Source organism: Protomyctophum parallelum (genome assembly GCF_964188405.1).
Source record: "Protomyctophum parallelum genome assembly, chromosome: 13".
NCBI classification, from domain to species: Eukaryota; Metazoa; Chordata; class Actinopteri; order Myctophiformes; family Myctophidae; genus Protomyctophum; species Protomyctophum parallelum.
Genome location: NC_139708.1, coordinates 3,197,732 through 3,223,150, shown reverse-complemented (window position 1 = coordinate 3,223,150; position 25,419 = coordinate 3,197,732). Strand labels below are relative to the sequence as shown.

Here is a 25,419-nt window from a genome sequence, read left to right as displayed (position 1 = left end):
CCTACTTCATCATACAAGCTCCAAGGTAGTAAAATAGCCGATCTTCAAGCTCACAACGCGTCACAAAATAAAATCAGCCATCTTCACCATTTTACAATGTTCAATTTTTTTTGACATACAAGGTTTCCACCCGGCAGCAATATAATTATTAGTTGTACATAGTTCCCACTGTATCAGAAAGTAAGACATTACAACAATATCAATCCATGCATTGACAAAGGTTCAAGCAATCAAGCAAATATAATTCAACACAATTCCAAACTGTACATAAATACTTTGCCTACTCTGGGAGCATTTCCTGGAGCCATTTCATGACCCCAGGTGTGCAGGCTAGCACTCTGACTAGTAGAGGCACCTTATTCCAGGCTTTAGGCCCGTGTAAGAGAAAGCACATGAACCTGAGACTTAGTCCTCAACCTTGCAATACACTGATCTACTGTAGTAGATGAGATGTGTCGCAGTGTGACGCGCTGTGAGCATGTAGATCTATTTTTGCTGAATGTTCGTCCCTCCCCCAGAATAGGGATGCTAGGATTCTGTAAATGTCTCCAAGAGGCTAAGTCCATGGATCAGCCTTAGTGAAACCTTCCTTTTAACACCAGATGCCTGGAAGCCAATTATTTTTGCAAGAAAAAATCTAAACAAAATACAGACTGGGCTTCTTTCCACATCTATATCCAGCGGTCAGAGCCAGCGACTGTTACGATACTTAAATGGCAATATAGCCATTCTCTGAAAAAATTTATTATCACAAATTACAGTGATCCACATTTAAATTTCTGTTAGCAGAGAGATCCCCCGGTAATAGTGAAACTACAGGTTAGTGTTGTGGCTTGTCATGCCATGGTTCGGTCAATGTTAACTATACATTATAATAGTGTGCACTTAAACCATTTATCTTAGGGCGGGGCGCTAGACCAGCTTTGAGGGTCTGTGCATTGTGTTAACACAAACATTGAGTGCCATTGACAACAAATGGCCAGCTTTGAGGGTTTGTGTAAACACAAACATTGTGTAAACAAACATTGAAGGAGAGGACGCAAATTACGATGAGATGATCTATGATGATAAGAGTGCCCCTCACTTATCATTTGATTTGATTTATTTCACATTTCAGCTTGTTTCCCAGGCTCTGGAATGTAGCATGTTGCTAGTGATTGACCAAGATGTGACTACTATGCAGAACCATGCAGATATATCTTGCTTGATCATGTTTTTTTGTTTTACATCCAGTATTCGTGATCTGTTTGAACAGATGTGCTCTCCTTAAGGGTGCAACAACCGATTTAAGCGTCCAGGATTACAGCTTAGGCAATTGGCACTGGGTGAAAAATGGGTTACAAAATGGTGGGATGGATCTTCAGAGGAGAAAGAAGCATATAGAGGCTGCATTTTCTCAGACTGTATCCTACATGGAGCTCTACAATGACGCAATACAGGAGTTCTATCCATCTGCATGTACCAAGGGCCCACATCCAAGCCAGACATTGCTCTGTACAGAGTATCCCCACTGATTTGCATGCGCAAACAGCTGTGAGAAGAACATTCTCACAGTAGCCATTCTTTAGTGGGCCAACACCTGCCAGGCGTAGAACCCATCCGTAAACCGTAAACTCTGGTTTCTGCTACTCTATTCCTAATTCTTGTACGTATGTAACAGAGGGGAAAACGTTGTTCCATGTGACTACAAGCCTAGACTGACGCCTGGAATGAAAGACATCCCGGTTGGCTGGCTACTAGAAGTGCAGAAATACTTTGGTATTGCAGCCTAATCTCATACTTTTAAAATGAGTAAGATGAAGCTTAAACAGTCTATCTATATGGGTTTTGTTCAATGAAGTACACACATTCATAATCATTGAACCATTATTAAAATGGCTGGTTCCCTTCAAAGTTGCAGTCAAGGGCTGGCTGGTACTCAGTCTTATCTTAAATCCAAATTCCATTTCACATAGCCCAGGTTGTGCCATGGTGCCACCTTCTGCTCCATACAACAGAATTACACCATCAACTTCCCAAGGAAAACGTGACAGCTGAGTGGACACATGCCATGTGTGAGGGACAGACAGCTGAGTGGACACATGCCATGTGTGAGGGACAGACAGCTGAGTGGACACATGCCATGTGTGAGGGACAGACAGCTGAGTGGACACATGCCATGTGTGAGGGACAGACAGCTGAGTGGACACATGCCATGTGTGAGGGACAGACAGCTGAGTGGACACATGCCATGTGTGAGGGACAGACAGCTGAGTGGACACATGCCATGTGTGAGGGACAGACAGCTGAGTGGACACATGCCATGTGTGAGGGACAGACAGCTGAGTGGACACATGCCATGTGTGAGGGACAGACAGGTGAGTGGACACATGCCATGTGTGAGGGACAGACAGCTGAGTGGACACATGCCATGTGTGAGGGACAGACAGCTGAGTGGACACATGCCATGTGTGAGGGACAGACAGCTGAGTGGACACATGCCATGTGTGAGGGACAGACAGGTGAGTGGACACATGCCATGTGTGAGGGACAGACAGCTGAGTGGACACATGCCATGTGTGAGGGACAGACAGCTGAGTGGACACATGCCATGTGTGAGGGACAGACAGCTGAGTGGAACAAGTAAAGCACAGGAACTCCTGATCAGAGTGGAGTTAGTGTGTTAGTTAGTTAGTGTGTTAGTTAGTTGAACTCCTGATCAGAGTGGCGTTAGTGTGCGCCAAGGTTGGCCTTAGGCTAAATGCCAAGAAAACTGAGGTTCTGCACCTATAACATCTTACCGGAACATCAACCTCTGACCACAGGAGGCACTGTGTTGAAAGAAGTCAATAACTTAAAGTACCTGAGCTCATCATGGGTCAACTCAACCAAGCAAGATTTGAAAAAGTGAGCAGGGCACTTGCATGGAGGGCCCTGAACAGCATGATATGTAACTCCAACCTCCCCCATCAAATCAAACTCAGCTCCTTCTAATCTATGCAACAGTAGAGTCTGTTCTTCTATGGCAGTTAATGCTGGACCCTGAAAGTATCTAGATGGGTGCTACACCAGAATTTTGCATGCAGTACCAACAAGATCCTGTATGAGGGAATAGCAAGAGTGAGACAGTAAATGGCAGCCAGGAGAATGACACTAGCAAGACATGATGAACTAACTGATAGCCAGCAAACTGGTGCTGTGGGAACCAACACACAGGCATCGATCATGAAGATGTCCCACACTAACATACATGGATGACTGGGTGTAATCAAGAACAACGCAGGAGCACAACGTACCAACGAACTGGCCAGATGTATGGAGATGACTGCTATGACAATGGAGGTCTCGTCTGAGGACGACCTAGAGAGGACTCATGCCATGTGCGAGGGACAAACAGCAGAGGGGTTGCCTGGGTGTTCCTCTCCTGATGATGCTTACATAGTCTCTGTGGGGTACATCAACGTTCAACCTCACAGTCTGGACTGGTAAACATGAAGACAGCCATAGCCAGTATCACACTGTGCAGTGACCTTGCCAACCAATGCTGGCAGCATCTCCCGAGATGCAGGCTCTAGACCAGGTGGGTAGGCTCAGCATCAGCCTAGTGGACCGCACCCACATTAGACCACGAGGGTAGGCTCAGCATCAGCCTAGTGGACCACACCCACATTAGACCACGAGGGTAGGCTCAGCATCAGCCTAGTGGACCGCACCCACATTAGACCACGAGGGTAGGCTCAGCATCAGCCTAGTGGACCGCACCCACATTAGACCACGAGGGTAGGCTCAGCATCAGCCTAGTGGACCACACCCACATTAGACCACGAGGGTAGGCTCAGCATCAGCCTAGTGGACCGCACCCACATTAGACCACGAGGGTAGGCTCAGCATCAGCCTAGTGGACCGCACCCACATTAGACCACGAGGGTAGGCTCAGCATCAGCCTAGTGGACCACACCCACATTAGACCACGAGGGTAGGCTCAGCATCAGCCTAGTGGACCACACCCACATTGCTCTAGCCCTGCTCACATCTCCTCACATTCCACTGTAGATGGATGTACAAGGAGGGAAAATATCCACGCAGTGCTTTGGCATCAACAGCGTAAAGTAACACTTTGAAGCAAATGAAGACAACCGATACAAATAATAATCCCAGAAGCAATACAAACTTCATAAGTGCATGCAACACATTGTAGCTTGTTGATCTGCTATTTTCAGATTGTTTTAGTCCTGTCCCAACGATTACTTTTTAAAATTGCGATGAATCACGTAATAATCTATATGCGATCAAATTTGTATTGGCTAAAACTTGAATGATGAACTGAAAAGCAGTGCAGTGTGTTGTATATGGAGCAGGATGCATCAAATGTATTATACTATCATTTTGTATCCAATACATTATAAAAAAAACTATGTTATAAATTATAATCTTTCTGGTGTACATACTGTACATACTCTCTCTCTATGGTACAGTGATTTTCGGTGGTGCCTTGTCAAAGTATGTGAGGCGCACACACACACACACACACACACACACACACACACACACACACAAGAGAGAGAACGTTCCTTTTCTTTCTGACAAGGCAGCTGACACGGAACGAAGAGAATGACAACATTCTATAAACGTGTCTGTCAGTCTCTTTGACAGCACTGATGTTTCAGAGCTAGACCCAAAACTCTAGTTGCGTTCATGTAACGTCATCGCGCAACATCGCGTCTTAAATGTAAAAGCTATCCACATCCAACGTGTGCTACAGATGTCAGTAGTAGTGGTAAAATGATCCCGCTGTGACACAACGGTTTAACATTAATGTAGGCCTGAATATTTCCATGTTGCTGCAGCACAAGACGACAACTCTCAACTTTCATATGTTTTATAGGAATAATTTCTTCAACATGATCGTTGGATCTGAACGATCCATGTTGAACGTAAATACACGTCCTCATCATGTACGTGTGTCCACTGTCCAGTGGTGTAAAGTAACTAAGTACATTTACTTAGGTACTGTACTTTGTACTTTACTTGAGTATTTCCAATTTCCAATACTCTTACTCCACTACTTGTACATGTACTCCACTACATTAATTTGACAATGTATTTAGTAGTTAATACAAAACTAAATACAATAAAAATCTAAATCCATTAAAAAAAGAAATCTGCCTAATGATGATGTCACTGGTGGAGTAAAACAAAATTGTGGTATTTTATCATGAACAAAAGTAAGGACCAATTATATGAAGATAGATTAAGAAATGGTGAAATGGTCCTTTAATATTGTAACCGTGAGGTAGCGCAGATTCCTCTGTTGAGCTCCTAACATCGACGTTCTGTTCAATCACCACAATCTGAGCCTCAACTCCGAGAAAAACACAGCTAAAGATCACACTTATAATGGAAGTGGACGGAGGCGTAAACATTTCATTGACGGACAGCAGAAGAGAGTATTGCCTAATGCCTAGCCACCGCTAAGTTACTACTCGGTAGATATTAGAGAGTATTGCCTAGCCACCGCTAAGTTACTACTCGGTAGATATTAGAGAGTATTGCCTAGCCACCGCTAAGTTACTACTCGGTAGATATTAGAGAGTATTGCCTAGCCACCGCTAAGTTACTACTCGGTAGATATTAGAGAGTATTGCCTAGCCACCGCTAAGTTACTACTCGGTAGATATTAGAGAGTATTGCCTAGCCACCGCTAAGTTACTACTCGGTAGATATTAGAGAGTATTGCCTAGCCACCGCTAAGTTACTACTCGGTAGATATTAGAGAGTATTGCCTAATGCCTAGCCACCGCTAAGTTACTACTCGGTAGATATTAGAGAGTATTGCCTAGCCACCGCTAAGTTACTACTCGGTAGATATTAGAGAGTATTGCCTAATGCCTAGCCACCGCTAAGTTACTACTCGGTAGATATTAGAGAGTATTGCCTAGCCACCGCTAAGTTACTACTCGGTAGATATTAGAGAGTATTGCCTAGCCACCGCTAAGTTACTACTCGGTAGATATTAGAGAGTATTGCCTAGCCACCGCTAAGTTACTACTCGGTAGATATTAGAGAGTATTGCCTAGCCACCGCTAAGTTACTACTCGGTAGATATTAGAGAGTATTGCCTAGCCACCGCTAAGTTACTACTCGGTAGATATTAGAGAGTATTGCCTAATGCCTAGCCACCGCTAAGTTACTACTCGGTAGATATTAGCCACCGCTAAGTTACTACTCGGTAGATATTAGCCACCGCTAAGTTACTACTCGGTAGATATTAGCCACCGCTAAGTTACTACTCGGTAGATATTAGCGAGAATATTCTGACGTCATGGGCAGGGAGAACCATTGGAAAAAAGACATCCAAGGCAACTCATTGACCGCCATTGAACACACACACACACACACACACACACACACACACACACACACACACACACACACACACACACACACACACACACACACACACACACACACACACACACACACACACACACACACACACACACACACACACACACACACACACACACACACACACACACACACACACACACACACACACACACACACACACACACACACACACACACACACACACACACACACACACACACACACACACACACACACACACACACACACACACACTCCTATTCTGGGGGAGAACATTCTGTGAAAATAGCCACTTTGCAACACACTTGTATGTACTACTGGGTAGTAAATTGGATGATACCTGCCTTCTTGTGTTTCATCAGCTTTGAAAAAATACATATTGCACAACCTCTCGTGTACACCGTATAACCCTCGCCTCTTCCATAATAAAGTTGAGCCTTGAATCTTAACCTACTCACGCACAACTAATGTCTCCAAAGGTGGACCAAAAACAGACAAACATTAACTGGTGGCAGTCAACATGGCAGCAGCATAACTCCCTGAACATTTGGAACACAAAAATATATTAGCAAGCTATGCCTCTCCTCTTTCCTATAGTGCATAGATGGCATCCAGCATTGGTAAATTAAAAAGCATTGAGCAGCCAGGCCTTTAAAAGGTACAGCAACATATAATTGACAGCTTCAGATATTTACATAAATATCCGCACAACAATCAGCTGATTTTTTTTTATATATACATTTCTATGTACTATATGTTTTGTAAAGGTGACTGTAAATGTTATACAGAGCACAGTAGAGACCAGCGGATTGCGGATTTAGCCGCGGTTAACCGCAGTTTAGGGTCGGTTTAGGGTCAATGGAATATATTATGAATTAATATGGGATAAACCGTGGGTGAAAATGCTGGAAATAAATTAATGGCATCCATCTATAGGTTTTATAACTTAAAATGGAAATAAATAAATGACATCTATCTATATTCTATAGGCTTATTATATAGTTTTTAAAAGGCACAAAATCTCGGCGTGCGTTAGTAGTATTTTTGTATTTTCCATCAGGCACAAATTAGACGCCTATATTGGCTAAGAAGGACTACAACAACGAGTGGTCTGCTAGCTGCTAGGCTAACGGGCTAACAGGCTAACTGCTAGGCTAACGGGCTGCTGCTAGGCTAACGGGCTGCTGCTAGGCTAACGGGCTAAGGGGCTAGCTGCTAGGCTAACGGGCTGCTGCTAGGCTAACGGGCTAACGGGCTAGCTGCTAGGCTAACGGGCTGCTGCTAGGCTAACGGGCTGCTGCTAGGCTAACGGGCTAGCTGCTAGGCTAACGGGCTGCTGCTAGGCTAACGGGCTAACGGGCTAGCTGCTAGGCTAACGGGCTGCTGCTAGGCTAACGGGCTGCTGAGAGTATGAAAGAAACTTACAACTAACTGAAACGGAAGGGCGTGGGACTCTGTGCCATATGGGACTGCATGGGACTCTGTGCCATATGGGAGTGCATGGGACTCTGTGCCATATGGGACTGCATGGGACTCTGTGCCATATGGGACTGCATGGGACTCTGTGCCATATGGGACTGCATGGGACTCTGTGCCATATGGGACTGCATGGGACTCTGTGCCATATGGGACTGCATGGGACTGTGCCATATGGGACTGCATGGGACTCTGTGCCATATGGGACTGCATGGGACTCTGTGCCATATGGGACTGCATGGGACTCTGTGCCATATGGGAGTGCATGGGACTCTGTGCCATATGGGACTGCATGGGACTCTGTGCCATATGGGACTGCATGGGACTCTGTGCCATATGGGACTGCATGGGACTCTGTGCCATATGGGACTGCATGGGACTCTGTGCCATATGGGACTGCATGGGACTGTGCCATATGGGACTGCATGGGAGCGAGGGCTGGATATATGCCATGAAAAGACGTTCGTTGCGATGTGCGAACAGTGACACAACTTATAAATAGCCAATCTACAAGCTCAACGCGTCACAGCGAGCCAGCGACGTGTTGTGAACTTGTAGATTGGCTATCCCTGCAGCGGACGTTGGGTGGTTGCGGATATATAAATTTGATTAATTAATGCGGTCGGATAACGGGCGGATTATAAATATACACACTCGGATTCGGGTGACAAGAAAGCTCATCCGCTGATCTCTAGTGCAGTGTTGACGTCACAGGAGAGAAGTAGCTAGTTGCACATACATGTGTTGACTGTACTTGGTACAATATATTGGCCTGTACATGTATTTTGTAAACACCTCGTCTAGTATTCAAATCCAGCTGTATTAATTTGCAATGCTCTGACAGTCTCTACTGTCAACTGTGACATTACATGTATATTGATTGATGATACAAATGTCCACACAATTGCTTAAAGGGAACTTGGGCGAGTTTTAGTATGGGGGAGGGGCAGATTTAGCTGCAACACTTTCAAACATATACGTATAACAGAGCCCAACCAAAGCCATATTATTAATTATTGTTATTATTATTTTATTATTAATTACGGTAATACATAAGACATTTTGAAGCCACTATTTCAGGTAATTCAAATCGACTATTTTTTTATGTTTGGTCCTGAACGGCAACCGGAAACAACATTAGCTATTGGCTGGAAGGGCAGCAGGGGTGGGCCTTCACTCAGTAGAGCCAGTAGAAGGCCTGGAAGCTGAAGCTGTCGGCAACTCCCGTTACATGTAGTTTGTTGTTAGTAAGAATGAAAATAAAGATGCACCACTGGAAGAGGAGGGCTGAAGGAGAGACAACGGGGCAACATGCGATCTCTACGCAAAATTGATGGTGCCCCAAGAGGCAAATTCAAAGGATTTATTTTATTTTATCCGGTCATATAATCATATTTGTAATCAATGGTGTGGTAATTATCCTGCAGCCAGAAGCGGGGAAATAGCGCCACCTCCGAGGCCACTAAGGAGAACTACAGCGTTGTCCACTTCACATCCAGCGGCGAACGCTTATTGCCTGTCACATCGGGGTGCACGTGTTTGGTCGGACGTATTAACAGTTTAAGGGTCCCCAGACGGAGGTCTTCGTCCTATTAATTAGTATGGCGTAGATGGAGATTGATTAAAAGGACAGAGATTATTCATATAAAAACCGATCACATCGCTCCACAGGCTGGGAGCGTCTGTTGTGCAACATTCGATGTTGCGCAACAGTTGCACGTCATCGAAAATGTTTCCCCCGTTTAGCCGAAAAAACCGAAAATCTTAAAACGTTAATAACTTTTGATCTTCATACCTCCCATTGTTGTCGATCGCCTCTAGAGTGTTTTGGCTACATTTAGCCGCTTCAGCCACATAACATCCTGTCCGTCGGTAAAAGTGCTCTGCTGCTATAATTCGCTGGGTGCTCTGATTGGATGGATTAAATAACCCCTGGGTGCTCTGATTGGATGGATTAAATAACCCCTGGGTGCTCTGATTGGATGGATTAAATAACCCCTGGGTGCTCTGATTGGATGGATTAAATAACCCCTGGGTGCTCTGATTGAATGGATTAAATAACCCCTGGGTGCTCTGATTGGATGGATTAAATAACCCCTGGGTGCTCTGATTGAATGGATTAAATAACCCCTGGGTGCTCTGATTGGATGGATTAAATAACCCCTGGGTGCTCTGATTGAATGGATTAAATAACCCCTGGGTGCTCTGATTGGATGGATTAAATAACCCCTGGGTGCTCTGATTGGATGGATTAAATAACCCCTGGGTGCTCTGATTGAATGGATTAAATAACCCCTGGGTGCTCTGATTGGATGGATTAAATAACCCCTGGGTGCTCTGATTGGATGGATTAAATAACCCCTGGGTGCTCAAGGTGTGAGTCCGACTCCGACCGACATTAGTCAGACAACCTACCCTAAACCTAAGCTCACAGGATGCCAGGGGTTAGTATTTAACCCATTCTGACCGGGCACCCATTTTGGTGTCAGCATCATGTTATGCTTTAGCTATTTAAAAATAGCAGACCTACAAGCTCATACGAGCTTGTAGGTCTGCTATTTTTGAAAAATCGAAGAACGACTGACATTTTTAGAATCTGATCTCAGGTCAAAATGGGTTCATCAGACCAGTGTGTGTCCAGTGGAAACCTCGTATGAATCTGATCTCAGGTCAGAATGGGTTAACATGCCACGGGTTGGTTTTAATGTACCATTTCATTTAAATAAGTCAGTTTGACAAAAACAAGACTAAAATAAAATCCTAATCGCCTATACTGATGCTACTAAAATACTAAAAACAATAATGGCCAATAAATATGGCCAATAGATTGGTTGGTTGGGCTCTATTATATAACATTGTATTGTTTATAAGAAAGCCAAATCATAACAGATTTTCACATGATTTGAATTCCAAGCATTTAAAAATTATTAATATATATTTTTTCTAATATTCTGTTCTGTGTTGAGAACTCTTCAGTCTTTTCCTCCTGGATGGATGCCAGCATCAACGAGCTACAAGGGCTCAAGTGGGTGAGGGGGCGGACGGGTCAGTGTTCACACATAAGCCTCCCCCGGAGGTGGGACTGGGCCACATACAGCCCCGTTTCCCCTCATTCATCCCTAGTTGTATTGGGTGGTTGCATTGGGTGGTACATGGTGGTTGTGTTGGGGTTCATGGGGAGCAGGGGGTCATACCTAGGGGAATGAGGTTGTTGTGTGATACCGTGGTGCCACTGCCGATAACCGTGCTGAGGTCATACGCTGCAGGCATTCCTGCAGAAGAGACACACACACAAACCACATTAAAGCATATGAGGTCATACGCTGCAGGCATTCCTGCAGAAGAGAGACACACACACACAAACCACATTAAAGCATATGCAGATGAATACTCACAACCAGAAGATAATAATCTAAATAAAAAGTACAGAATAAAAATATCTGGGCAGGGGAGAAAGCATGCATTAATGACTACCTAATTAATGAATATAATGTGTTAACTAAACACTAATAGTGCATGTGAACAGATGTGTGTGGCACTTTGACATAAGCTGCAGCCATTCACACTAGGGTCCATTCACTAGGGTCCATTCACTAGGGTCCATTCACACTAGGGTCCATTCACTAGGGTCCATTCACACTAGGGTCCATTCACTAGGGTCCATTCACTAGGGTCCATTCACACTAGGGTCCATTCACTAGGGTCCATTCACACTAGGGTCCATTCACACTAGGGTCCATTCACTAGGGTCCATTCACTAGGGTCCATTCACACTAGGGTCCATTCACTAGGGTCCATTCACACTAGGGTCCATTCACACTAGGGTCCATTCACACTAGGGTCCATTCACACTAGGGTCCATTCACTAGGGTCCATTCACACTAGGGTCCATTCACACTAGGGTCCATTCACACTAGGGTCCATTCACTAGGGTCCATTCACTAGGGTCCATTCACTAGGGTCCATTCACACTAGGGTCCATTCACACTAGGGTCCATTCACTAGGGTCCATTCACTAGGGTCCATTCACACTAGGGTCCATTCACTAGGGTCCATTCACACTAGGGTCCATTCACACTAGGGTCCATTCACTAGGGTCCATTCACACTAGGGTCCATTCACACTAGGGTCCATTCACACTAGGGTCCATTCACTAGGGTCCATTCACTAGGGTCCATTCACACTAGGGTCCATTCACACTAGGGTCCATTCACACTAGGGTCCATTCACTAGGGTCCATTCACTAGGGTCCATTCACACTAGGGTCCATTCACACTAGGGTCCATTCACACTAGGGTCCATTCACTAGGGTCCATTCACTAGGGTCCATTCACACTAGGGTCCATTCACTAGGGTCCATTCACTAGGGTCCATTCACTAGGGTCCATTCACACTAGGGTCCATTCACTAGGGTCCATTCACACTAGGGTCCATTCACTAGGGTCCATTCACTAGGGTCCATTCACTAGGGTCCATTCACACTAGGGTCCATTCACTAGGGTCCATTCACTAGGGTCCATTCACTAGGGTCCATTAACACTAGGGTCCATTCACTAGGGTCCATTCACACTAGGGTCCATTCACTAGGGTCCATTCACTAGGGTCCATTCACACTAGGGTCCATTCACTAGGGTCCATTCACTAGGGTCCATTCACACTAGGGTCCATTCACTAGGGTCCATTCACACTAGGGTCCATTCACTAGGGTCCATTCACACTAGGGTCCATTCACTAGGGTCCATTCACACTAGGGTCCATTCACTAGGGTCCATTCACTAGGGTCCATTCACACTAGGGTCCATTCACACTAGGGTCCATTCACTAGGGTCCATTCACACTAGGGTCCATTCACTAGGGTCCATTCACACTAGGGTCCATTCACACTAGGGTCCATTCACTAGGGTCCATTCACTAGGGTCCATTCACACTAGGGTCCATTCACTAGGGTCCATTCACTAGGGTCCATTCACTAGGGTCCATTCACACTAGGGTCCATTCACTAGGGTCCATTCACACTAGGGTCCATTCACACTAGGGTCCATTCACACTAGGGTCCATTCACTAGGGTCCATTCACACTAGGGTCCATTCACTAGGGTCCATTCACTAGGGTCCATTCACACTAGGGTCCATTCACTAGGGTCCATTCACTAGGGTCCATTCACACTAGGGTCCATTCACTAGGGTCCATTCACACTAGGGTCCATTCACACTAGGGTCCATTCACACTAGGGTCCATTCACTAGGGTCCATTCACACTAGGGTCCATTCACTAGGGTCCATTCACACTAGGGTCCATTCACTAGGGTCCATTCACTAGGGTCCATTCACACTAGGGTCCATTCACTAGGGTCCATTCACACTAGGGTCCATTCACTAGGGTCCATTCACTAGGGTCCATTCACACTAGGGTCCATTCACTAGGGTCCATTCACACTAGGGTCCATTCACTAGGGTCCATTCACTAGGGTCCATTCACACTAGGGTCCATTCACTAGGGTCCATTCACACTAGGGTCCATTCACTAGGGTCCATTCACTAGGGTCCATTCACACTAGGGTCCATTCACACTAGGGTCCATTCACTAGGGTCCATTCACTAGGGTCCATTCACACTAGGGTCCATTCACACTAGGGTCCATTCACTAGGGTCCATTCACTAGGGTCCATTCACACTAGGGTCCATTCACACTAGGGTCCATTCACACTAGGGTCCATTCACTAGGGTCCATTCACTAGGGTCCATTCACACTAGGGTCCCGGGTACGCACCCGGGAACCACTTGCCACATGTGATTAGTGCGAATGCTGCATACCACACCCGAGAACATGGCTGTGGCCCGCAGCACTACGGTACGCCTGCTAGAGGTTGTCTGAAGTAAGGCTGTAAGATATTATTAAGAATTTACCGTCATCAAGCTATGATAATTCAAGGTATACATATTGCGAGAGCATAAATGGCATAAGTATTATGTCTATTTGCCAATTGAGCAATCCCATCGGCAAAGCACTGTGGAGTGGAAATCGAAGTATAAATCAAGTTGAGCACAGCTACTCCCCTCCGCCGCTCTCAACTGAACTGTGTTCAGTTTAACTGTTTATCAAGTACTTCCCAGTAGCCCCTCATGAAACTACTCCCCCCCCACCCCCCTCCCAAAAGGACAATTTTATTTTCCATCCAGAATGGCAGCAGGCCTAATATTATTATTGTATTTAGGCTATGTGCAATAAATAATGCAACTGAAAGTCAAAGTTCAGCTGCATTATATTGCCTTGTGTTAGGCTAGATATTTGTTTTACATATTTGATTAATATATCTTTAGTTTGCTAAGCAAAAAGACATTAAAACTATATACTGCCATTTTTTGGGAACTTATCGCAAGTCATATCCCCATGGAGGTATTCAAAAACGTTATCGAATATTGCATGCATTTCTAATATCGTGCAGCCTTAGTCTGGAATACGAATGGTGGCCAGCAGGGGCAGGGCAATCACACTTGGGAATGGGTCAAGTCAGTGGGCTACAGTAATAATCTGTCCTATGGTATGCGAGCAAGCACACTATAGGCCATCTCTTCCAAGCGCACCGGGGAAAGGATCACAGTTCAAGTGGAACCGGGACTGGATCCGGATCCGCAATGGTGTTTCCATGATGCCGTACCTCACTGGTTCCTAAACAGTGGGTAGGGACCCATTTGTGGGTCACAGACACATACATTTTCTTTTAGTTTTTGATTATTTTTTTATTTCAAAAAACTATGAATAAAAAACTTTTTGTCATGGCGAAATGTCATGGCGACAAAAAAAAGAAAAATCTAAGAAATCCCATAAGAAAACTGTTTAAGTAGTAGTGAAAATATCCGATCTACAGGCTCACAACTTGTGAGCTTGTAGATCTGCCCTTTTGTCTTTTTCTTTGTTTTAGTTCCTGGGGAAACTTTGGGCTAAAATGTTTGAGAACCACTGCAGTAGCTGATCCAGCCATCCTGAATCATACTGTATTATCATCATCTTAAAGTGGTTCTTACCTGATACAGCCATCCCCTGGTTCATACTGTATGCTCCTCCTGTATTCCACATGGTTTCGGAGGGAGAGCTGTAGTGTGAACCGGGAGGAGGGGTGGGGTTAGTGCCCGTGTACCTGAAAACACATACAATTGCAGTATATGTATACATACGGTATACATGTATACATACGGTATACACCACACAAAGTGTACCGGAGTGTATTGTCGCTGTCCGCCGGTAGAACTTAACCTTATCTGCATATTTTAACGCGTTATGCCTTTTTGTAAATGAATGCCCTACTTCGTCTCACCAGGCATGTAAATAAATGTATTAATGTGCAACGGAAATCGCAAAGTTGAGAACGGTCCACCTGGTATTAGCCGTATCTGGCTAATACTTAGCTAATATTATTGCACTTACCCTCCGTTTGCAGCCCATTGTAATGTCTGTGCTCCATTACTTGGCATTGTGTTAGTACATACCAAAGAAACAATCGTTAACCACGTAATCATGTTAAATTATTTTTTACAACCTCTTCTTTGTGGCTTTCGGTTAAAGATCAATTCCGGTACATTTCTTCTTCGCTTGTCTAAGTAAATAAAGTGCACAAAGACCCACACACCGTCTGCACTATGCGTCTGCAATATGAACACTTTTATTAGGCAACGTTTCGGTCAAAGACCTTCTTCAGGCATCTCAGTTGCCTGAAGAACTCTAGCAACGAGAGGCACCGCCAAGCAAGAGGTTAGAGTGGCGAAAGAGTCACCGTGCTGAACGTTGAGCAATCCACCAGTCGACTCGGCACCGTTCAAGTTATGACGTAACGATAGGGACAGAATGGTAAATTATCGTCCCCTCCTAGGCAGTACCAGTACCAGTACCAGTGCCGACTGCGAGCAGAATGTAAACAAAAAAAGTGGGGATATCAGCTCTACAAGCTCACCACGTGACATATTGCGACACGTTGTGAAGACGTTACAGCATGGACATGATTTCATTCAACTCACTCACCTGAAGAAGGGGTTCTTTAAGTCTAGAAGGTTGCTAGACTTGGAGCCAGTCTGGTCCACTTGTGCAACAATACTGATATCGTAGCTTTGCCTGGAGTGACAACAGACAATTCATTGTCGTACAAGAGTTTTTTGACATTGAACATTTGACCATGTGAATAAAAACAACATTTCTGTTTAGCCTTTTAGGCTGCGGAAATCACAAGTCACACTGATACTTTACTACATATTTAATAATTTTATACTAGATATAAAATATTACAGCTGTTCTCTCAATGCAAATGTATTATTTTCTTCTTTTAACCCATTCTGACCGGGCACCCATTTTGGTGTTGGCATCATGTTATGCTTTAGCTATTGAAAAATAGCAGATCTACAAGCTCATATCGCGCCACCGAGTGGCGCGATACGAGCTTGTAGGTCTGCTATTTTTGAAAAATCTAAAAAAACTACTGACATTTTTAGAATCTGATCTCAGGTCAGAATGGGTTCATCAGACCAGTGTGTGTCCGGCGGAAACCTCGTATGAATCTGATCTCAGGTCAGAATGGGTTAAACATGGAGACGATTTTGACGATTATGCAAAATAGCAGCCATTATCTCAAATGATTGTGATTAGAGAATTGTGTAACTCTGACAGGCCTGACTTTTCTTAACCCATTCTGAACGGGCACCCATTTTGGTGTCAGCATCATGTTATGCTTTAGCTATTGAAAAATAGCAGATCTACAAGCTCATATCGCGCCACCGAGTGGCGCGATACGAGCTTGTAGGTCTGCTATTTTTGAAAAATCAAAGAGTGACTGACATTTCTAGAATCTGATCTCAGGTCAGAATGGGTTTGTCAGACCAGTGTGTGTCCGGCGGAAACCTCGTATGAATCTGATCTCAGGTCAGAATGGGTTAAACCACTGCGCTCTGACTTCTGGGCTCAGATCAACATCACCAAATCAAAGCTAATGGGTTGCACATAGTGGCAAGATTGAATACATTTTGTTTTATTCTCTACATGACTTAACCCATTCTGACCTGAGATCAGATTCTAGAAATGTCTATTACATCCTGACAGTTTCATTATTAACCCATTCTGACCTGAGATCAGATTCTAAAAGTGTCTTCGATTTTTAAAAAATAGCAGACCTACAAGCTCGTATCGCGCCACTCGGTGGCGCGATATGAGCTTGTAGATCTGCTATTTTTCAATAGCTAAAGCACGACATGATGCCAACACCAAAATGGGTGCCCGTTCAGAATGGGTTAAAGGAGAATTCCATGCTAGAAGGCTTTCTTACCTGTATCTGTAGTTGTTACAGTACGTCCCCACCAAAGAGGTCCAGGTGTTATTTCGTGAAAAAGCTCCTTATTGGCTATTTCCCCTACCATAAGCCCTAAATGAATTGCATTGAATGGAATTGAATGGGGCTATGGGGTGTTGTGCCAATTCACTTATTTCCATCGCTCAAAATTATAATTTCTTTGTATATATCCTCTCTTCATAATGTAAATATTATCCCAAGCGGCACACTTTACTACTTCTTTCGATGGAAATAAGCGAATTAGCATAACACCCCATAGCCCCATTCAATTCCCATTCAATGCAATGCAATTCATTGAGGGCTTATGGTAGGGAAAATAGCCAATAAGGAGTTTTTGCACAAAAGAACACCTGGACCTCTTTGATGGGGACGTAACAACTACAAAGAAAGGTAAGAAAGATAAGAAAGCATTCTAGCATGGAATTCTCTTTTAATGACAGCTATCCAGCCTTCATCAGTGATCACACAGTGCATTGGCCAATAACACGTTCATTTGGACAGAGTCCTTACCTCTTGTTGGCTATTAGAATAGCTGTACCAGACAATGTGTCTCCTGCCTTGGTGAAGAGAGGTGACTGAAGCAGACAGCGCACCTGGTACCAGTGAGTGAGTGGCTCTGTGGTGCCGTAGACAGCCATACTGTCATCCTGTAAGATAAGAGAACAATAAGATGTGGGCACTGTGGACACTGGACAGTCATAATAACGCGTCATCAAAGAGAAGATGTGAGTGCTGTACCCATTAAGACCTGGAACCAGGTTTTTAGCTTGTCACTTTAGCTTTTAAGCACTTTTAACTTTAGCTATTGAACTTTAGCTATTGGAAAATGGCAGATCTACAAGCTCATAGCGCTGCACTCCACAAGCTTGTAGATCTGCTATTTTTGAAAAATCGTGAAAAGGTGAGCAAATCTTTCAATGTGTATTCTTTCACAGTGAACGTTTCTCATATATTTGCTTATGGGGGGGGGGGGGGGGGGGGGGGGGGGGGGGGGTGGGGGGTTGGCAGCCAATTACATCTAATGTTTTTGGGTCCTTGACAATAGTTTTTTCAGAAAACTGTCATATTTAACCCATTCTGAACGGAACCCATTTTGGTGATAGTATCATGTCGTGCTTTAGCTATTGAAAAATAGCAGATCTACAAGCTCGTAGCGCGCGCTTGTAGGTCTGCTATTTTAGAAAAATCGAAGACACCTTTTTTTTAGATTTTTAGAATCTGATCTCAGGTCAGAATGGGTTAATCAGACCAGTGTGTGTCCAGTGGAAACCTCGTATGAATCTGATCTCAGGTCAGAATGGGTTAGGAGACATTTTGTAGAATCTGGTCCAAGAGATGATGATGATGATAATAATAATGATGATAAACAACTTACGCTGACCCAATGAAGGCCACATCAAACCCAGAAGGCCAGGCCATGGACCAGGCCTGAGTGCATCATGTGGAACTTAAAGGGAATCTCTATCCTGAAAGAAACAAACATAGAGGCGTTAACACCCCGAGCGGTATAACCCATTCTGACCCGAGATCAGATTCTAAAATGTCCTCTACATCCTGTACAGTTTCATTATTAACCCATTCTGACCCGAGATCAGATTCTAAAAGTGTCTTAGGTTTTTCAAAAATAGCAGACCTACAAGCTCGTATCGCGCCACTCGGTGGCGCGATATGAGCTTGTAGATCTGCTATTTTTCAATAGCTAAAGCATAACATGATCCAAAATGGGTTCCCATTCAGAATGGGATAAACAGAGTTCTCAGTCCTATCAAATACTAACCCAGCGCTCAGGGCGGAGATTTATTGATATCAAAACCGATCGCATCGCTCCACAGGCTGGGAGCGTCTGTTGGGCAACATTCAATGTCATTTCCGGTTGGGACGTCATCCAAAATGTTCCTCCCCCCCCCCCCCCATTTTAGTGGATGAGACCGAAAATCTTAAAACGTGAATAACTCTTGATCTAAATCATTCCGTCCAGTTCTAAGCAAAGATTGTGTTTTAGACGGGCCATAGTGGTCCCGTCCCTAGTCGCGTTAGGGGTGTTTTGGCTACATCTAGCTACTTCAGCTAAGAGCAACACACACACAATACTGTTCAATATACCCCCCCCCCCCCCGGCCCAGGCCGTAGCGTAACGGTCTGGGCACCGGACTGGTAATCCAGTCGCAGTGTGCCGCGGGTTCGACTCCCGGACCCGACACGGCCTTTACTGCATGTCATCCCCCCATCTCTCTCCCGTTTCCTGTCAGCCTACTGTCTGTCCCTTCAAAAATCAATAAAAGGCGTAAGCCGCAAAAAAAATATCTTAAAAAAAATATATATATATATATACCCCCCCCCCCTACACACACACACACACACACACACACGGATACACACACACACCTGTAAAGGTCCTCTTCTTTGGCCTCCAGGAAGTTAACTGTGTATTTGACTGACTTGGCCATCAGAATACGGATATCAAATGTGTCCTGCATGCAGAGTAGAACAGCACGTTACGCGAACATATCAAATAATGCACATTACATCTGAGACTACAGTGGTGAGAAAAGTATTGAAAAGGTACTCAATCAATACTGCAATGCAGAAATACTCTTGTTGCCAGTAAAAAGTGGACACATTGTGAGCTCTGGGCTCTGTCCAAACCGAGCAGTAGTTCTCTGCTTTGACGGCTGCTGCCGGGAAGACAGGTTCTCCGGACAGATAAGACAAATACATATTTGAAGATATACTGTATATGCATGAAGCCTTGGTTTGAAGGGTTATTACTAGGATAAAAATGGAAGAAAATAAATAAATAGAACCCAAATTGAATTATTTGTACGGGGGGGGCATGGACGATTCTACAAATGCCTTCTAAATCCTGACCGTTTTCTGAAAACCCCATGTTTCTCTGTGTCAGTTGGTTCTCCAACATTTTCCTGTCAAGGACCCCCAAAACTATGTGTATTTTTGGCCACCGACCCTCATCTCAAAATATGTTGTTCCAGGGACCCCCCCCCCCCCCAGAAGCAAAGATTTGAGTTAAAAACAATCTAGAAGCTCGTATGAGCAAATTGTATTGTAACTACGAGGTAGTGACTGACGATATTGTAATGTGCTGCTGTGTGTGTGTGTGTGTGTGTGTGTGTGTGTGTGTGTGTGTGTGTGTGTGTGTGTGTGTGTGTGTGTGTGTGTGTCATACCACAATTGGCTGACGGAAATACTCGTCTACTGCTGCCCCCCTCAGGGCAGAAAGGTCTACACCGTGGAAAGAGGGCTGGTACCTGAAAGAGCAGGAGGGGAAATCTTATTAACCCATTCTGACCTGAGATCAGATTCTAAAAAATGTCTTCTACATCCTGACAGTTTTCATTCTGACCTGAGATCAGATTCTAAAAATGTCTATGTCTGTGGCTATTCGATTTTTCAAAAATAGCAGACCTGCTATGAGCTTGTAGATCTGCCATTTTTCCAATAGCTAAAGCATAGCATAATGCCAACACCCATTCCCGCCCAAAATGGGTTAATTTCAAGGACCCCCATAACTTGGGTGTAGAAATGGAACCTTACAGCATTTGGTTCCATCTGTCCGCTCTCAGAGTGACAGACCCGTAAGGAGCCATTTGAACAGTCTGGCCCACAGGACAAAACAAACACCTGCACAGAATGCTGTGGCCGTCTGGCCCACAGGACAAAACAAACACCTGCACAGAATGCTGTGGCCGTCTGGCCGACAGGACTAACAGAAACACACTCACCAGAAGTTGGCCTTGGTGAACTGTTCCATGTAAAGCTGCTCGTCTGTGAATGGTGCCAGGTGGACATCACCGATCGTGGGGAACATTTTACCTGGTAAACAGATGCACACATATCACAACATGCTACAATTACTAATGCAGTGGGAACATTGTACCTGGTAAACAGATGCACACATATCACAACATGCTACAATTACTAATGCAGTGGGAACATTGTACCTGGTAAACAGATGCACACATATCACAACATGCTACAATTACTAATGCAGTGGGAACATTGTACCTGGTAAACAGATGCACACATATCACAACATGCTACAATTACTAATGCAGTGGGAACATTGTACCTGGTAAACAGATGCACACATATCACAACATGCTACAATTACTAATGCAGTTCACACTTCTCCTCAATCAAACTCTCCAGCACTACTTCCCATACCAAACAAAAGAATATAAAAGCAACAGGCATACACAGAGGAGACATGCACATACAGTACATGTTAGTAAACTCCTAAAAAAATAAAGAAAATAAAATGGTTTGGAAACTTTATTTCAGTCGATTATTTCTCCACTTCAATACCACCAATTGTCATTTTATTGATGGAAAGCCTGGTTAGTCACCGTTTCTCCCCTTTTTTGTAATGTGTCCTTACTGTTGACTGAAAAACACCAGCCTCTCGCAGCTCACAGGCAGTGCTCTGCTCATATCTCTCAAATATAGGCCTGTCACAATTATAACATGGTCGCCTAATCGCAATTATTTGAGATAATCGTACTTATTTTTGCATAATTGTCAATCGTTTCCATGTTGAAATAAATGTCCATTCAGTCACTATATCAGCCATTTTATATATTTTTTGGGGAAATAAACAATTATTAATGATTAGTGATTTATTTGTATATTTAACCCATTTAGGGCGGGAACCCCTTTCTCGTGTTTAAAAGCATTATGCTATACTTTAGCTATTGAAAAATAGCAGATCTACAAGCTCACAGCTCGGCACCGAATGCCGCACTACGAGCTTGTAGGTCTGCTATTTTTTTTTTATCGTGAAAATGTGCCTCAAAGTGAACATTTTAACTCAAATCTTTGCTACCTGGAACAACATATTTTCAGATTGGGGTCCGCAGCCAAATACAGACACAATTATTTTGTGACAATTAATCAACTTAAATTTTTAATTGTGACAACTCTACTCAAATAGTTTTGTTTTTTCCTGGAGGGCATACGCTGATAATCATTCCCTGCTCAACATGCACGCCACGCGTATAGGCTCGACACCCACGTATGGCCAATAGACGGTATGCGCCCTTCTTTCAAAAAACTTCTGCACGGTATACTACATACAGTACATAGCGTTACGCGGTAGAACACACTGTTAGGGGATTCACACTATGGTCCCGGGTGCGCACTCGGGACCACTTGGCAGATGTTGTGGTAGTGTGAATGATGCGTACCGTTCCCGGGAGCGGATCGCCCAACCGTCCCCGGGACCGCATGGGGGGGCGGGTCTCTGGACCGTTGAAGTGTATTCAGATACGGATCGTTCCAATGTGAATGCATGCAGTCGACGAGCCAAGCGTCAACAAAAAAAAACACAGCCTCTGCACGATGCGTAACACCAGCGCATTTCTCAACGCCGCCCTTCTCCTGTTGAATCTGCTTATACGCACAGCACCGCGCTGATCTTATTCTGCGGACTGCACGTGGCTCTTGGGCTTTGCTTGGCACAGTTTCCAAAGTAAAACAAAATAATAATAATGCTAAAGTAGAATCCATAGCAAACTAATACACTGGAGCACAGAACTGACTGACACCGTGAATAGCAGGTAGGCTGACAAGTAGTATAACGGCAAAAAGACAAAGAGGCAATGCAGTGTGTCTGGATTTATTTGAGACAATGTCGCACAGTTGATGGTCAGTGTCCGTGCGCGCCAGCCATCAAGCAAACCGCCATCTGGAGGATTAAAGTGTGTTATGCAAGTGTACCCGGGTGCGCTGTTGAATCTCGGGCAATGTGAATCATGGCCATCGGGGACCAGGCAACCGTATTCGAAAACGGTTCCAATGAAACAGTGTGAATCCCCTATGTGTGTACGTCTGTATAGATCGCATTCATCGTGCCCTTACTCAGTCATACAATGGAGCACAGCGCAATGGGCCTGTGTGTGTGTGTTGTGTGTGTGTGTAGAGACATGCTCTGCCAAATACATTTATTTCCGTCAGACTGTAGCCTACCTGTATGTGTCAACGCGGAACAAAATATTCACGTGCCAGTCAGACAGTAGTGTGTGTGTGTGTGTGTGTGTGTGTGTGTGTGTGTGTAGAGACATGCTCTGCCAAATACATTCATTTCCGTCAGACTGTAGCCTACCTGTATGTGTCAACGCGGAACAAAATATTCACGTGCCAGTCAGACAGTAGTGTGTGTGTGTGTGTGTGTGTAGAGACATGCTCTACCAAATACATTTTTTTCCGTCAGACTGTAGCCTACCTGTATGTGGACGTCATCAGTCCATATCAGTGACATTATGAGTGGGCGGGAGCTACATAGCTCTGCTTTGCCAAACAACAATGTGCTTTGTATCACCGTCCACCCATGTCTATAGGAGTGGTTTTACCACTCAAAAACATTCGCCAGAGCAGTAGAACAGTGGTTCTCAAAGTGGGGTTGGGGTTCTTGAGGGGGTTCCACGAGGTCCCCAGCAAAATTAGATGAATGTAAGCCTCAACATCTGCTTAGCCCTACATGTATGCCATTTTCAAATATTGAAAATAACACACCCCTACAGCCACACCCACACACACACACACACTTACCGTTGGGTTTGAGGAACTTCTTGGCGTGCAGATAGCTCTCCAGCATGCGTTCGTTGAAGAGCATGTAGCCCATGGGCTCAGATATGATGATGTCCACCTGCTCCGGCAACGTCACCTCCTCCACCTTCCCAGGGATGACCACCACGCGATCCCCTAGGCGGTTACTGTTCACCAGGACCTGCAGGGGGCAGCGGAGGGTTCATTTTAACAGCAGATTTTTACTTAGTTCTAGTCAAAGTCTTTTGAATAAAATTCCATTTAGTGTTGGTCACATTTTAGTCATCTGAATTGTTTTAGCGTTTTAGTCGACTATATATCACCAATCCATACCGGTTGGGTTAAAAACAGCCAAAGTAACACCAACTCGTAACTTGTGAGCTTGTAGATCTGTTATTTTGAAATAGCCACTGTGTTATGTTTAACCCATTCTAGATGGGAACCCCTTTCGGTGTTTTAAGCATTATGTTATGCTTTAGCTATTGAAAAATAGCAGATCTACAAGCTCATACACGAGCTTGTAGATCTGCTATTTTTGGAAAAGCGTGAAACTGTTCAGAGCAAACGTTTTTAACTCTTATCTTTGCTTCTGGGGCATCCCTGGAACAACATCATTTTACAATGGGGGTCGGCGGCCGATTACATATATTTTTGGGGGTCGTTGACATGAAAATGTTTGCAAAAAACATAGAAGACATTTTGTAGAATCGTCCTCAGGTCTAAATGGATTAAAGAGACATGGGCTTTGGGCTTGTTTTCATAGACCCAGTTGCTTGTTGCAAAAGCTAACCTGGCAACCCTGAAACCGTATATGACCCGTCAGCGGAGACACACACACACACACACGCACGCACAACCCGTCGCTGCTCACATGAACTGTACGATACACCCCTCCGGCTCAAATCGTAAACATCATGCAGCTAAGTACTAATGTTGAGCTGCCAATACTCCTCTGGGGACGCATGTTGCAGTGAAATGTACCCTTTTCTGCTGAAGCCGAGCTTAAATAATTATTTACTCTGGCAGTAAAATGTGTTAAAAGCAGTGCATACCTCAGCGTGCTGAGCCATGGTGCTGGCTTCCACCGCGTAAACCTTCCTGGCACCAGCCTGGGCAGCGAAGAACGACAGGATACCAGAACCACAGCCCACATCCAATACGACCTGCACACACAGTGCAAAGATGCATTGAAAATGGGTGGAGTGCTTCTCTTTGATAGTGGAAAAATGCAATACGAGTTGTGACAATTTAACAGTGGAGAGGCCTCCTGCTATAGGCATACATGCATTATGATGGTTTTAACAGTGGAGACGAGAGGCCTCCTGCTATAGGCATACATGCATTATGATGGTTTTAACAGTGGAGAGGCCTCCTGCTATAGGCATACATGCATTATGATGGTTTTAACAGTGGAGAGGCCTCCTGCTATAGGCATACATGCATTATGATGGTTTTAACAGTGGAGACGAGAGGCCTCCTGCTATAGGCATACATGCATTATGATGGTTTTAACAGTGGAGAGGCCTCCTGCTATAGGCATACATGCATTATGATGGTTTTAACAGTGGAGAGGCCTCCTGCTAAAGGCATACATGCATTATGATGGTTTTAACAGTGGAGAGGCCTCCTGCTATAGGCATAAATGCATTATGATGGTTTTAACAGTGGAGAGGCCTCCTGCT

The 25,419-nt window shown here is 44.5% G+C and overlaps 1 protein-coding gene across 1 annotated transcript in view; it reads right to left on the bottom strand.

Annotated features, from left to right (window-relative positions):
- carm1 (coactivator-associated arginine methyltransferase 1) overlaps nucleotides 1-25,419 on the bottom strand; it is a 44,722-nt gene that overhangs the window by 5,578 nt on the left and 13,725 nt on the right. Inside the window, 12 exon segments of the mRNA XM_083780712.1 lie at nucleotides 11,040-11,117; nucleotides 14,871-14,983; nucleotides 15,862-15,951; nucleotides 17,687-17,795; nucleotides 17,798-17,823; nucleotides 18,552-18,577; nucleotides 18,579-18,642; nucleotides 19,562-19,647; nucleotides 20,361-20,442; nucleotides 20,917-21,007; nucleotides 23,741-23,918; nucleotides 24,790-24,900. Coding sequence (XP_083636838.1) covers nucleotides 11,040-11,117; nucleotides 14,871-14,983; nucleotides 15,862-15,951; nucleotides 17,687-17,795; nucleotides 17,798-17,823; nucleotides 18,552-18,577; nucleotides 18,579-18,642; nucleotides 19,562-19,647; nucleotides 20,361-20,442; nucleotides 20,917-21,007; nucleotides 23,741-23,918; nucleotides 24,790-24,900 — 1,054 coding nt within the window.